At 52.6% G+C, this 12493-nt stretch overlaps 2 protein-coding genes across 2 annotated transcripts in view; both read left to right on the top strand.

The window, feature by feature from the left end:
* Positions 1-244: 244 nt before the first annotated feature.
* Positions 245-12493, top strand: part of NACC2 (NACC family member 2) — a 73207-nt gene continuing 60958 nt past the window's right edge. Inside the window, exon 1 of the mRNA XM_080562084.1 lies at positions 245-385. The gene's annotated coding sequence lies outside the window, so the exon portion shown is untranslated. The remainder of the gene's footprint in view (positions 386-12493) is intronic.
* On the top strand, positions 246-3983 carry TMEM250 (transmembrane protein 250). The gene is made up of 3 exons (XM_080562089.1): positions 246-385; positions 1111-1287; positions 3380-3983. The coding sequence occupies exon 3, from the start codon at positions 3513-3515 to the stop codon at positions 3930-3932; it is 420 nt and encodes a 139-aa protein (XP_080418215.1). The 5' UTR covers positions 246-385; positions 1111-1287; positions 3380-3512; the 3' UTR covers positions 3933-3983.

The following is a 12493-nucleotide window of genomic DNA, read 5'->3' as shown; positions in this document are numbered from 1 at the left end:
GGCTGCCCGAACCACCCCGAGGGGCTCGGTGCTCCGGGGACAGCTCCGCCCCGTCCCGGTGCCCCCCCCCCCCCGAGGCCTAGGCCCGGTCCCCGCGGCCTGAAGCCTGCCAGGCCTCGTTGCCATGGCGACGCGCCGCCCTTCCCGCTTCCGCCTTGCGGGCGCTGCGTGATGACGCCATCACCGCGCGCCGCCCCGGCCGCTCCCTCCCCGTCGCCGTCGCCGTCGCCGCCGCCGCCGCCGCCGCGGGCCGGAACCGGAGCGCGGCCGCTCCCCGCACATGCGCAGTGCGGCGCCCGCCACTAGGCCCGGGCCCGCCGTCAGCCCGGGCCCGGGACGCTCGGGCTCGGCGGCCGCCGCCCGGCGGGAGGCCATGGGCACGGCGGTGAGTGCGGGACGGGCCGGCGGGGCAGGGCCGGGGGAAGCGGGGAGGCACCGGGGGGGCGAGGGGAGGCACCGGGGGAGGCCGCGGCCCCTTCCTGAGGCGCTGCCGGGGGATGCGGGGGTGTGCCGGTGTGCCCCGGCCTCTTGTTGTTGGTGGAGGAGGAGGAGGAGGAGGAGGGCCGGGAGCCCGCCCGGCGGTCAGACCCCGAAGGTCCCCCGCTACAAGCGGCCGCGGGGCCCCGGGCAGCGGCAGCGCGGCTCCTGCTGCCCGCACCGAAGTCCTTCGGGGCATGGGCATCGGCAGGGGCAGGGTGCTGTGGGGCAGGAAGGCCCCAACGGAGCCCCCGAGCAGCGGGCGGCCTGCCGCCTTCCTCCCCTACGGGCTGGGCCCGCTCCTGGGCCCGTCCCGTTCTTAACCCTCGGCAGCGTGTGCTCGCCGCGGTGTTCAGTGTTGGCCTAGGTGAGCGCTTCCGCGATGAAAGGAAGCGACCTGCGGGGGTTCCTTCCCTGTAATTTTCTCGTACCTCTCTTTGTTTTTGGCACGGGCTAGGCGATTCTGTCCGACGTGCATCAGTAAGCTGCAATATATTGGTTACAGAGTACATCGTGCTTCTGAAAATCATTGTGAGGTTAAAAAATCACGCTTGGAGGCAGACCTTGCGATTCTGAACTTGTTAACGCACAAAATGAGCAAACTGCAACCTAATCTCTCCTTTTATCTTTTAGATCAACTCATGTGTAGGATGTTGTGGGTCTGTGAAGCGCCTTAGCCGTTTCTTTCCCTCCTCCTAGAAGGCCGGGGGTCTCAGGAAAGCCGCGCTTTTTTATCGCAAGAATTAAGTGGCACCCGGGAACAGCAGCGGATTTTCGACCTGCTGGGTGGATGGCAGCGCCATTAGCAATGTAATACTTCAGAAAGTTTCCTATTTGCACAGCATCCCTCTGTTTGTGGCTGGCACGGTGTTGGCGTTTGAGTTTACCTGAAGATACCAAGCTCCCAGAGGCTGTTTGTTTATGTGGTGGGCACAGCAAATGTGAACCAGTCGCTGCTGTTCACACCAAATAAGTTCTGGAGCTGAGCAGTTCTCTCAGATTCACCTATTGAAGGTTTTGTCGGAGAGAACCTGAACTCCTCTTTAAAACTGATCAGACGCGAGGCCGGCGTGCTGAGTTTGCCCTAGAAACCGTAGCTTATGCCCATGGGGGTTGTGCTCTGCTGCTCAGGCGTGGTCTCGCCGAGTGCTTTTCCTGTGTTCGCACTGATTTCTCCGTGGCTTCTCAGGGAGTCAGGATAAGTAGCTGTGCCGGAGTTTGCTGGAAACGATAAGCTGCCTTCATGTCCCAGTAAAAGAGGTTGTAAGAAGAGGCGGTGTTACCAGAAATGCAATGCTCTAAGTCCCCAGTATATGAATTTTTAACTTATCTTGTTAGTTTATTCCTCCGAAAGCATCTCTGAAGACAGACACTGAGCAGCTGATGCACAGCACGTGGCAGGCATGCTCCGCTGCACGCTCCAGGCACAAAGCTGTTGTCCTTAAGCAGTGTTGGGTTAGCGTCTGACCGCCTTATATGCCTTGCAAAATACATCCGTGTAACATACTTCCGAGCTACCGAGCATTTCCTCTTCACTGGCAGGAAATTATGGCAAGGAGGCACTTAAATTACACGGGTCGTTTTGGTAGTTGAGAACAGACCTCAATTATCACAATTCCTTAATCATAAGTTAACTCTTACTCCTTTTCATTAGCTCGGTTTGTGTAGAGCCAACAGATTCCTTTTCTCTGTTACGGAAATTTTAGGTAATTAAACCTGGGACCTTGCAGAAGTGCTCAGAGCTGTTATTTCCACGCCTCTGTAATTTGAGGCAGGGAGCAGTGAAAAGATTTACTCAGTGGCACACGTTGCTGCAGAGAAGGTTTTTGTTATCAAACTACAGTTGCCTTTAGCCTTATCGTTTACCCTGTGATTAGTTTAGTTAGTAACAACAACAAAAAAAAAAACTGAATTAACTTTTAAATTGCTCTCATTTTAACAGTGATAGGATCTCTTGTTCAACAAAGGTCTGAGTGCCTGGGTGTGCGAGGAGGCTGGGGAAGTCCCTGTTGTTCTCCAGCATTATCTGATGAGTGCATTGTCATTTCATAATTCCCGGAATTTGGCACATCCTAAGCCTGGGGTGAAGCAGAGAGCAGCTAACAGGCTGCCGCTCATCACTCCGATAACAACAGTGGGCGTGTGGAAGGATGTTAAGATGGTAAATTCTAAACACTCCAGAAGATCAAGATATTTCATGTGTCTCTGCAGGTCACAACAGGAGAAATAAACTGTTGGGTATCTTTGAGGTGCTGGCTTGTCATTGGGTGCAATGACAGCGGGACCGCAAGGCTCATCTGAGCAGGGGAGGCGCATCCTGTAGAGTGTGAAAAACACGATTGCCTCATTGTTCGTGCGGGACCTTCCATTATTTTCGGTTTGTTTATTCGGTGAAGCTTTGCCAGGATCTGCAGTGGGCAGAAATGTAGAAGCACGGCCATGTCTGGGCCGTAGAACTCGCTTGCAAAAGCACTTGGAGAACTTCTTCAGAAACAAAACAACAGAAAACTGATCCAATGCAAACGCACACGTTAATATTACTTTTTGCGTTGGTGGGCTGTTGCAGGACTTCTGTCTGATTAAGAACAGCCCTAATTAGCCAGGATAGTTCCAGAACAAAGCTCCCTTCTTTCCTCCATTGGCACTGTAAGGCTTGTAACAGGTTATAGCTGGCGCTGCTGCTTGGGTGCTTCTGGGGATCTGCCTGGGTGATGACAAACGGAATTGTGTTGCTGCATGTCTGTCTGGTGAGCTGTAAGGTGTTAGCAAGGTTGTTGTAAGCGAAGACGTGGAGTTGTGCAAGGCAGCTGTACGTAACCGCCGAGCTGCGGAGCGTCTGTCCTGCCGTGCGTCCCCCTGCTGGGGCTACTTAAACGTGTTTTCCTTCTCTGCCTTCCTGCAGGTCCCTTCCTTCCTGGAAACTCAGCAAAGAGTTAGCGTTCCCAGGCTGTTGGAGCTCTTCCGTGTTAACGGATGATATTTGCTATGTGCCCTGTAAGTCCTGCCCTGGGACTCGGTGAGCGGTGGGGTGCCCGATGCCTGTAATCCCCATTCCCCGCCGGGTCCGCTCGTTCCACGGCCCCCACACGACCTGCCTGCATTCGGCCTGTGGCCCGGTGAGGACCACTCACTTGGTGCGCACCAAGTACAACAATTTCGACATCTATCTGAAATCCCGATGGATGTACGGATTCATCCGTTTCCTGCTGTACTTCAGCTGCAGCCTGTTTACCTCCATCCTCTGGGTGGCACTCTCGATCTTGTTTTGCCTTCAGTACCTTGGCATCCGGATCTTTCTGCGTTTCCAGTACAAACTCTCCATCATCCTCCTCTTACTGGGGCGAAGGCGGGTAGACTTCAGCCTCCTGAATGAACTGCTCATCTACGGAATTCATGTGACCATGCTGCTAGTGGGGGGGCTGGGATGGTGCTTCATGGTATTTGTGGATATGTAAATAAACCAAGCGCATGTGGGCTAAGAAGGTGACTTTTCTTCTACCCCCAAATGTGTCAATTATCCTCTTTTCTTTTTTATATAAATTAATTTATTTATCAGTGCTACTTTTTATTGATAAATTAATGTACTTGTCTCTGGAACTTGTATTTTTTTTTTTGAGGGTTAAGGTGCCATTTCAATTATCGAAGTGCAACACTTGATTGGGTGTTTTTTCTTTGCGTAGTGCAAGTTAATAGACACTTCTTCTTGTCCGTAGGCGCCTGCGTTTGCTGCTGTTCCTGTAAAAAAGCAGTGGTTTTTCTGGAGGGAAAGAAGCCAGATAACTTTGCGCCCCACGCTCTGAATTGGTCTTCACCCTTTTTAAAAAAAAAAAAATGTTCCTCCATGTCTCAGGCATGTAACGTGTATCCTGTTTGACCAGTGCTGTCCTTTCTCTGTGTAGTTTGCTTTTTGCATATTCCCAACTAAGAATACAGGGCCAAATTCAACAGACTGGTTTTGTTTCTTTGTTTTTGTTTTGTTTGTTTTTGTTTTTTTTTTGTTTTTTTTAAGTTTTATGCGAGACTTGCATTCAACACTGTATCGTTTTGTTCGCTTTACTGTGATTTGGATGGTTTTGTCCTTTTCAGGCAGTTAGTGCTGAGCAATTGGAGTCTTCCCCCCGGCAGAGCGAATCCACTGGAGTGAGGGGAGCAGAGTTCAGTGTCAGTGCTCTTGAAATTCCCAGTCGTAGCAAAGACGTTATCATCTTGCAGCGATTCTGGGAACCCTTTGCGGTGGTCCTTAGTTCAGATCTTGGTGGTTGGTTCTGTTTTTCCCTGGATTGACTAGCTGCGGTCTCCTCACAGAGGTGCTCCTGTCTTACGGAGCGCAGCGGGGTGAGGCTGGCTGACCTAGGAGAGCTTGAAAGTGTTGTGCTGTCTGCAGTGGCAGTGGTGGTTCTCCACAGTTACAGAAAACCCCTACCTTTGTGGCAATGCGCCTGGAGAGCTTTGCTAGCAGCCGAGGCAGAGAATTAAGCATTAAGCTTGGTTTTAATGGTCTCGGTCTAAGATCTCAGACTGTTCCTCTGCAGTCAGTTAAATAACTCTGTATTTACGGAGACCAGAACCTATTCTAAAGTTTATTTTGATTCTGTTTTATATGGTTTGGTTTTGTTTCTTGTAATGGAATATTACTCTTTTTCTTTAAAGAACTGCTAAAAACAAGTTGGTAAAAATGAGACCCTCCTTTTTTCCCCCCTGAAATCATTGGAGTCAATCGCAGTAGAATAAGCAAGACTGGAGGTACGTGACCGTTCCTTTACAATCTTCACTTTGCCATAGGAGTGTGGTTGAGAACAAAGTCAGCGTGCGCCCAGGGGAGGCCACTCAATATTTCAGCCTGTGAGTGTTTTCAGTGCGCGTAGTGGAGCCTTTTGCTGACATACTTTGATTTGCAGGCTTACAGATGCAAAATAGGGAAGCTTCTGTCTGAAGCCCTAAGCTAAAGCAAAACCAGAAATTATCTCATTATCGAGCATTACGGATAATGCAGTCTGAACACACAGAGCTGAATAAATAATGGGCAACGCTGGCGTGAACTTTAGATTAGCCCCGTGAGAGCCAGAGGCTGTTCCTGCAGGAAGGACGTAGCGCAGCGCACGCCGCAAGCTGCGGTGTCTGGAAGTTTCCTCCGAACCATGGAGCTCCCCAGAGCTCCGCGCTGGGACCACGCTGGGGACCACGGGACCTCGTGTCCTGCAGGTCCCAGCTGCAGCCCGCTCTGTGGGCAGAGGCAATTCCCAGCAGTTCCCAGTAATTCCCAGCCCGGTGCTTTCCTCCTCCCCAGTACAGCTGTCGGCCCGCAGCACCGTGCGGGCTGTGGGCATCCTGGGGTGGCTGCGCGAGGGAATTCCTGCAGGGAATTGCAGCCAGAGAGCAAACAGCCCCAGGAGGCGCTGAGAGGGCAGCCGGGAGCCCAGCAGCAGCTCTCCCTCGCCCTCTGGGTCAAGCAGCACGGGCACCAGTTGAAGGTAGGACCGTGTTTCACCCTCTAATGATGGGTGAAAGGGTGACCCGCGGTGCCTGTGGGTGCTGCTGTGCTCCCCACCCGCACCTGCCCCAGCTGCTGGCTGCTCCCGCAGCAGCGACAGCCCAAACAAGATCAGCTTTGTCGCGTGGGCTTCCCGTCAGCCCTCTGCATCCTGATTTGATAGCGCATACCGAGGAACAAGTACAAATCCCCACCAAATCACAAAAAAAGGAGCGTTTGCCAAATCTTCAACTGTTCCTCGAGAGAGAGCTCGGGGAGAGGTTGCTTAGAAGACAGTGGGAAGCGATCGCCCGTTCTTCTGCAAACATAGCCAAACGTCTGCTGTCAGAACGCCCTGAATCTTCAGCGCGGCTGCGCACAAAGACAGACAACCTGAAGATTAAATAATTGAGGAGGAGACCTTGGAGGCAAGGTGAGGTTCAAAATACTCTCCTTCTTGGTCGTTACCAGCACTTGGACGTCTTGCAGCGCTCAGGCAGTCTGATACGACCAGCCTGCGGGGGGAAGGGAGCTCCCTTTGAAGTCACGCTGGCAAGGAAGAGGAGTTAATTTTCAAATGATTTGTTTTATGATGTAATAATTTGAACATTTTAGATCTACATGAGTAGAGCAGCATTTGGCACCTTTACGGCACTTTTCTTCAGAGCGTTTTCCAGCTAGAGCTAATTAAACCTCACAACATCCCCAGGAGATTGCGGAATAAGTAAGATCTTGGTAATGATTCAGAATTTAAATTCAGTGTTTTTGAGATATTTTTTTTTAAAGCTTTTAGGATTGCTTTGCCAAAACATTTTTTTCTCAAGGAGTTGAGATTCTACAAGTTCCTTACAAGCTTAAGGGGAGCCAAGCCACAACAGGGTGGGAGGAAAAGGCAGAATAAATGTTAAGTATGTGCAAAGAACAAGCTGTTTATTTTCCCCATAATATTTTCATTGAGAAACCTGGCATTTTTAATAAAGAGGGGAAAAACATTTGCTATAATACGTCAAATAAGGAAACGGATGGGAGCTGGACTTTCTGCTTTTCAAGAGTCAGACAAATGGCTCGTAGTGCTCCTTGCCAGCAACGCCTAATGCGAAGCAGGTACTGGCAGCTGTGGGGAAGTTTGTGCTCTGTTGGGATTTTTTTTTACTCTTTCCAAACTCATTGATGCTGGAAGGGGTAGACCAGGCTCTGAAGTACGTTGTCTTCCCTGTCTAGCTATTTAAATGGCTACAACTTCAAAATCTTTTGGAATTTACATTTTAGCATTCCTTCACGCTGATGCTGTCCTGAACAGCGAGAGCAGCTAGTTTGTTCCCCCTCGTGCTTTTTTGTTTGTTTGTTTTCTTGCTGCCGTGTTTGGGCTTTAAATATTGCTATTGTACTTACCGGCCTGAAAACGGCCTTAAGAGCACTTAGGAAAAATACCAGAAGTGCTGATCTGCGGGAGCGTGTCCTTCCCAGCCCTGTGCCAGCGCTGCCCTGCCCCTCGGGAGGGCTTCCCCAGCGCCTCCTGCTCACCGGAGCTCCCCAAGTGCCGAGCGCGGTGCGGGCAGGGAAATGCCGGTGTGTGCGGTGACAAAGCTGCCTCGGCCTCTCGTCTAGCCTGGGAATGCACAAACGAGACCCAAGTGTTGGAGCTTCACCTTGTTAACGCTTCACAACATGAAAACAGTTGGTGTTTTGGGTGCCTGTTAAATTCTGTATGGAACACGCCACCTACATTAAACTTATTTTTTTATAACACGCTGATGGGTCGATTGTTTGTGGAGAAAAAGGAACGGTTCTGTGGTGCTGGTATCGTTCTGATGCGGGAGTAGCCGACATCCTCTTCCTCTCTGTGCTGGTGCAAAGGCAGCAGGAGCACGGCAGAGGAGAATCAGGCTCTCTGTGGTTATGGCTCAGAAACATAACTGAGGTGGGGAAAATGCTGCTTTTATCTCCTTGAAAGGGCATTCACTGATGCGCTGGGAGGGCCGGGTACAGCCCAGATTTCTAGCTCCTAGGCTTTGGCTCTAGCAGGCAGCCTGTGTTTGCCCATCATGGGCGCTGGAGTGATTCGAAGGGCTGTCGCTTCTTGTTGGGGCGCACGTTGGTTACTCGCTGGAGGAGCTCCTTCCTCCGGTGCATGGCGCTGAGCCGCGGCGCAGAGCTGCGCTTCTTCAGAATGCAGCAGCGACGTTTCCTGGGGCAAGTAAAGAGCGGTCCTGCTCTGATGGACGTCGTAATTCCTATTGCTCTTACGTGGAAGGTACTACCGTGATGTGCAGCAGCGTAAAATCCATAAAACAGACGGGATTTGCTCACCGGTGACTGGCAAGGCACAGAGAGGGCCGTTGCGGATGGCACTGGGGCTCAGCTCCTGGAGAGGAATTTGTGTGGATAGAGCAGCCACGGCCCTCCGCGTGGAAGAGATGCTCTGAACCGGGCAGCTGAGGAATCACAGTGGAGGACTCGAAAGAAAGGAGAAGAAGGTTTGCAACACGGGATGGCTTGGACAAGGATGGATGTATTCTCCTTTTTAGGACTGCGTGAGGAGCAGTAAGCAGTGCTCAAAAATGTGCCTGGTGGCAGATGGCAACGTTGGTTGGGTGCTGTGGAGCATCGTGCTCAACGACAGTAAAAGGCTCGGGGAAGTATTGTATAAGAATACAATTTCTATTATTAATGTTGTATTTAAATACACGAGCCTTTGCCATCTCCTAGGGAAGGCCTTGTTTGCTCAGTCCCTACAGTGGGCACCTCGGGGCGCCCCCAACCCGAAGGGTCCGTGGGCAGCGGCCTCGGGGTTTCTTCACATGCAGGCTCTGTGCTGTGCCAGCACATTCCGCTTACTCCCTGAGCCGGCTCCAAAAGCTGAGCCTTTGCCTTCTGTCTGTACAGCTTCAGGATCAGGGTTGCATTTTGCAAAAAAGCAATTTCAGGTGGGATTCTGACACAATCTGTAGGCATACGTCTTGGAAAGGCACTGGAAGCCCCTGCCTTAAAGGGCCTTAGCTGGCTAAGAGCTCGTTGTAATTCTTCCCAGGGCTCTCCAAAGGCTGTGATTTTTTTTTTCTTTCCCCTCTGTGGGGCAGGAGGAGGCAGCATTTATTCCCAGTCACAGAAAGCGGGGTGGCGCATTTACTTTCAGGAACTGCTTTGGCTGTTGTGGAGGCTCTAGCACACACAGATAGCGTGCTGTTCCAGGGAAGACGTTGCTGGAAAATATGAAGCCCTGTTATCTTTCCATGATTTGATTTAGCCAAACAAGGTTTCCATAGCTCCTGGACAGCTCTGCTGCCGGGAGGGGAAAAAAAAAAAAAAAATTCTCATTTCTTCACCTGCCAACTCTCTGCACTAATTTTGTCTTCCTGCTTCAAAGCAGTCGTCGTGCCCAGAAAATGTCACTTCAAAGCGAAGTTTTGTCCGGTAATGAGTCAGTGAGAATTGCTCAGCGTAAGAGCTTGTGCAGCTCTCCAAACTGCGCCGGGGTGAGGCAGAACCGCGCTGTCAGGGCCCGCTCTGAGCTCCCTGCTCGGGTGGCTGGGCTCCGTGCTGCTTTACCAGCTTCTCAGCACGGATAAAAGGAGCTTGCCCGCGTCTCCTCTTCCTTTCCCGAGCAGCGAATTCATCAGCGAGGGAAAACGAGCACCAGACTTGCCCTGGGGCTGTGCAAACTCTGCGCTGGCCCGAGCCGAGGTCTCAGAGAGCCTCTTTTTCCCCGCTGACCTCCAGCCCGCACTCCCGGGCCGCGGAGCGTGGTCAGAAGTGTGCGACGTTGGCCCAGCTGGGAAGTGTGCGAAAGGGAGCAGCTCCCGGAGCTCCCCGCCAGCGCCCGGCCGCGTGACGGAGCCTCCGAGGGCCGCATCCTGACCTTGGGCGCGCCAGGCTGGAGTAAATCAGAGCCGCTAAGGCGCGCGAAAGCCAACTTTCCCTTGCATGGAAAATGCCGTATATAACACCAAGAGACAAATACCAAAGGCCTTAGCTGGTTCTTTCAGAAAAATAAAAAATAAATCTCCCGTTGGCCCTGGTGAGAGTTTTGCCTGAGTAAGGACGTCGGGATTATGCATGCTAATTAAATGAACCACCCATCCCTTCAGATTCTGCTCTCTGCTGGGAATTCCCCTCTGAGTAACTTGCTCCCACTGAGGAAAGGAGTTGCATGAAAAATTTCCCAGATGGTGAATCCGTTAGAGAAAATCACAATCTGTTTGTGGCTTTTTCAAACAAAAAGAAAAAAAAAAGAGCACAGGAGACGCTGCGGAATAAATTTGCTGTTGCAAACCATTTGCTCAGTAATGGGGAGAATTTAGATGGGCGAAGAGGTTTTTTCATAGGAGCCTTATCTCCCTGCCTCGAAAAAGCGAGCAGCGGTTTGAAACAGAAATTACGGCGCTGTGTGTTTTAAAATCCTAATGCGACTGCTGCGACGATGCCTGCTCGGTTGTCCTGGCATCGAGGGGGGCTGAAGCTGCGGGGGGACAGCGGGGGGTGCACGCAGACCTTGGAAGGGCCGACTGCTGCTGTGTGCTTCGTTGGTGGTGTCCGTGCTGTCACAAAGGTGCCATTGCACACCTCTCCGCCACCAGCACCCCTGTCCTCAGGGACCCACGCGGCCCCGGGACCCGCTCACACCGAGCCACCCCGGGCAGGCAGAGGTGGCTCCGAGGGGTGCTGGGGGGACCCTCAGCCCCCCAGGGCCTTTGGGCTGGGGCAGGCGCTGCGGTCATGGATGGGGGCACGTCGGGGTGCTGGGATCTGCTGGGGTCGGTCCTGCCGGCCCTGCCGCAAGGGGACAGCGGCTGGGGATGGAGGGGACCCGTGGGTGGCTGCGTGGGGACAGCTTGGACCCCTGCTGCCTCTGTCAGAGCCCAGGATGGCCCCTGGCTGTGCGCCGCATGGCTCTGCGGCACCACGGGCACGTCTCACTTCAAATCTGCATTTCGTAAAAAAGCTCCAAGCCAAGAAAATTCTTCCAAGGTTTTCTTTCTTTTTTTTTTTTTTTCATGTAAACTTCAAATGAAAGCTGCCGAATAGTTTCTTGGAAATGCGTTTGCTTGCAGCCGTGTGCGGTGTAGGCACTGCAACTTCCTTCTTTTCCCCGTGAAGCTGTGTCTGGAGGCAAACACGAAACTGGGCATTGTGCAACGCCGCGGGGCTGGGGGCGAGCGGGGAGCAGCCCGCGTGGCTCAGACGCGCCGAGCCTTCCCCGCGAGGTTTCCGTAGCGAAGCCGATAGAAATTCTTGTTGAGGACATGTGGAATTACTCAGCCTGTGTCCTGTTAACAGCCCGATCCTTATTGCTAAGGGCTACCCAAACGCGGCCTCTCAGTTTCGCCAGGTTCGGTTTAGGAGATTTGTGTGTCCTCGGGGTCTGTGAAACTTGCTGAGCCTCCAGGACCGCGGGTCCGTCCCGTTTCTGCGGGCACTGCGCGCCGCCCTCCCTTCCTCCAGACTCTCCTAACAAACCAGGCCGGCAGCGCTGATTTGCTGACAAATTTCCTATTTACCGTTCACCAGAGCATCAGTTGTGACAAATAAACAGAAGAAGGCAGCATTTCGCTGAGAGCATTTTATGTGCTGATTAAGAGGGCACACAAAGGGAGCTCCTCGGGGTCCAGGCGAAGCCGCTAGCACGGCAGATACCGCGGTGTGCCCGGGGGCTGCTCTGCGGGGCTCGGCGGTGCCAGCCAGGTCGTGATCGCAGCCAGGGCAGCTGGCGGTGTGGTTCTGAAACCTGGCCGCCCAAAGCCAGGGGCCCGCCTCTCTTTGTGAGAGCAAAAATGTTGGTTTCTGCAGAGATTGTTTAAATTACGCCTATATTCACACGTTATGAACGCCTTCAGAAGGAGATGAATGCGCTGCTTGGTTTCTAGAAAACAGGGTGATTTTTGTGATCGGTAGCAACGTGATAGCGATGTGCTACGATGAGGGCGAACAATTTTCACGCCTCAAGACCCATAAGTGCCTCCCCAGGAGGGCAGGAGGGGACTGATGCTGCTTTTTTCTTTCTTTGGGAACATTGGGCGTGCAGGAAAGGGTTAGAGGATTTGTGGAGTCTTCCTTTAAAGCATCAAACGTCAGCTAAGAAGTTAAGCAAGAACCGAGACCTGTAACCTGGTTATAGCTCGGGATAAACGTCTGGTTCCGCTGGAGTCAATGGCAAACCCTCAGTGCTTTCAGCGAGGTCGGAATTTCACCTTGCGTTCTCCTCGAACAAAACTGCCTGTTCTCGGGGAAATAAATAAAACATTTGAAAGCGATGCTCGTAAGGTCAAGTCGCAATGTGCGTACATACAGAAGGTGTACTCTGATTTGTGTCAGCGCGTACCGCAAGAAATATGAGGCCAAATCCTGAAGTCCCTCGCTGCAGGCCACCGCTGCGGGTTTTGCCCCAGGCTGGCTGTGCCGCCCTTGGAGCTCGCGGCTGGCATCAAAAAACCCGGCTGGCTCTGCACGGGTGGGACCCTCGGCAGGAAAAGGAGCTTGTTTTTTGCATGTCAAAGGCAAACACAAGGGCTCGAATTCAGACCTGTGCACGCTGCACCGCCATGGCGG

The sequence above is a fragment of the Anser brachyrhynchus genome (assembly GCF_964034855.1).
Source record: "Anser brachyrhynchus genome assembly, chromosome: 19".
Taxonomy (NCBI): domain Eukaryota; kingdom Metazoa; phylum Chordata; class Aves; order Anseriformes; family Anatidae; genus Anser; species Anser brachyrhynchus.
This window is presented reverse-complemented; position numbering and strand designations above follow the sequence as displayed.

Bases quoted from the DNA above. Each gene is read 5' to 3' on its own strand.
- TMEM250 (XM_080562089.1), top strand. From the start codon at position 3,513: ATGCCTGTAATCCCCATTCCCCGCCGGGTCCGCTCGTTCCACGGCCCC.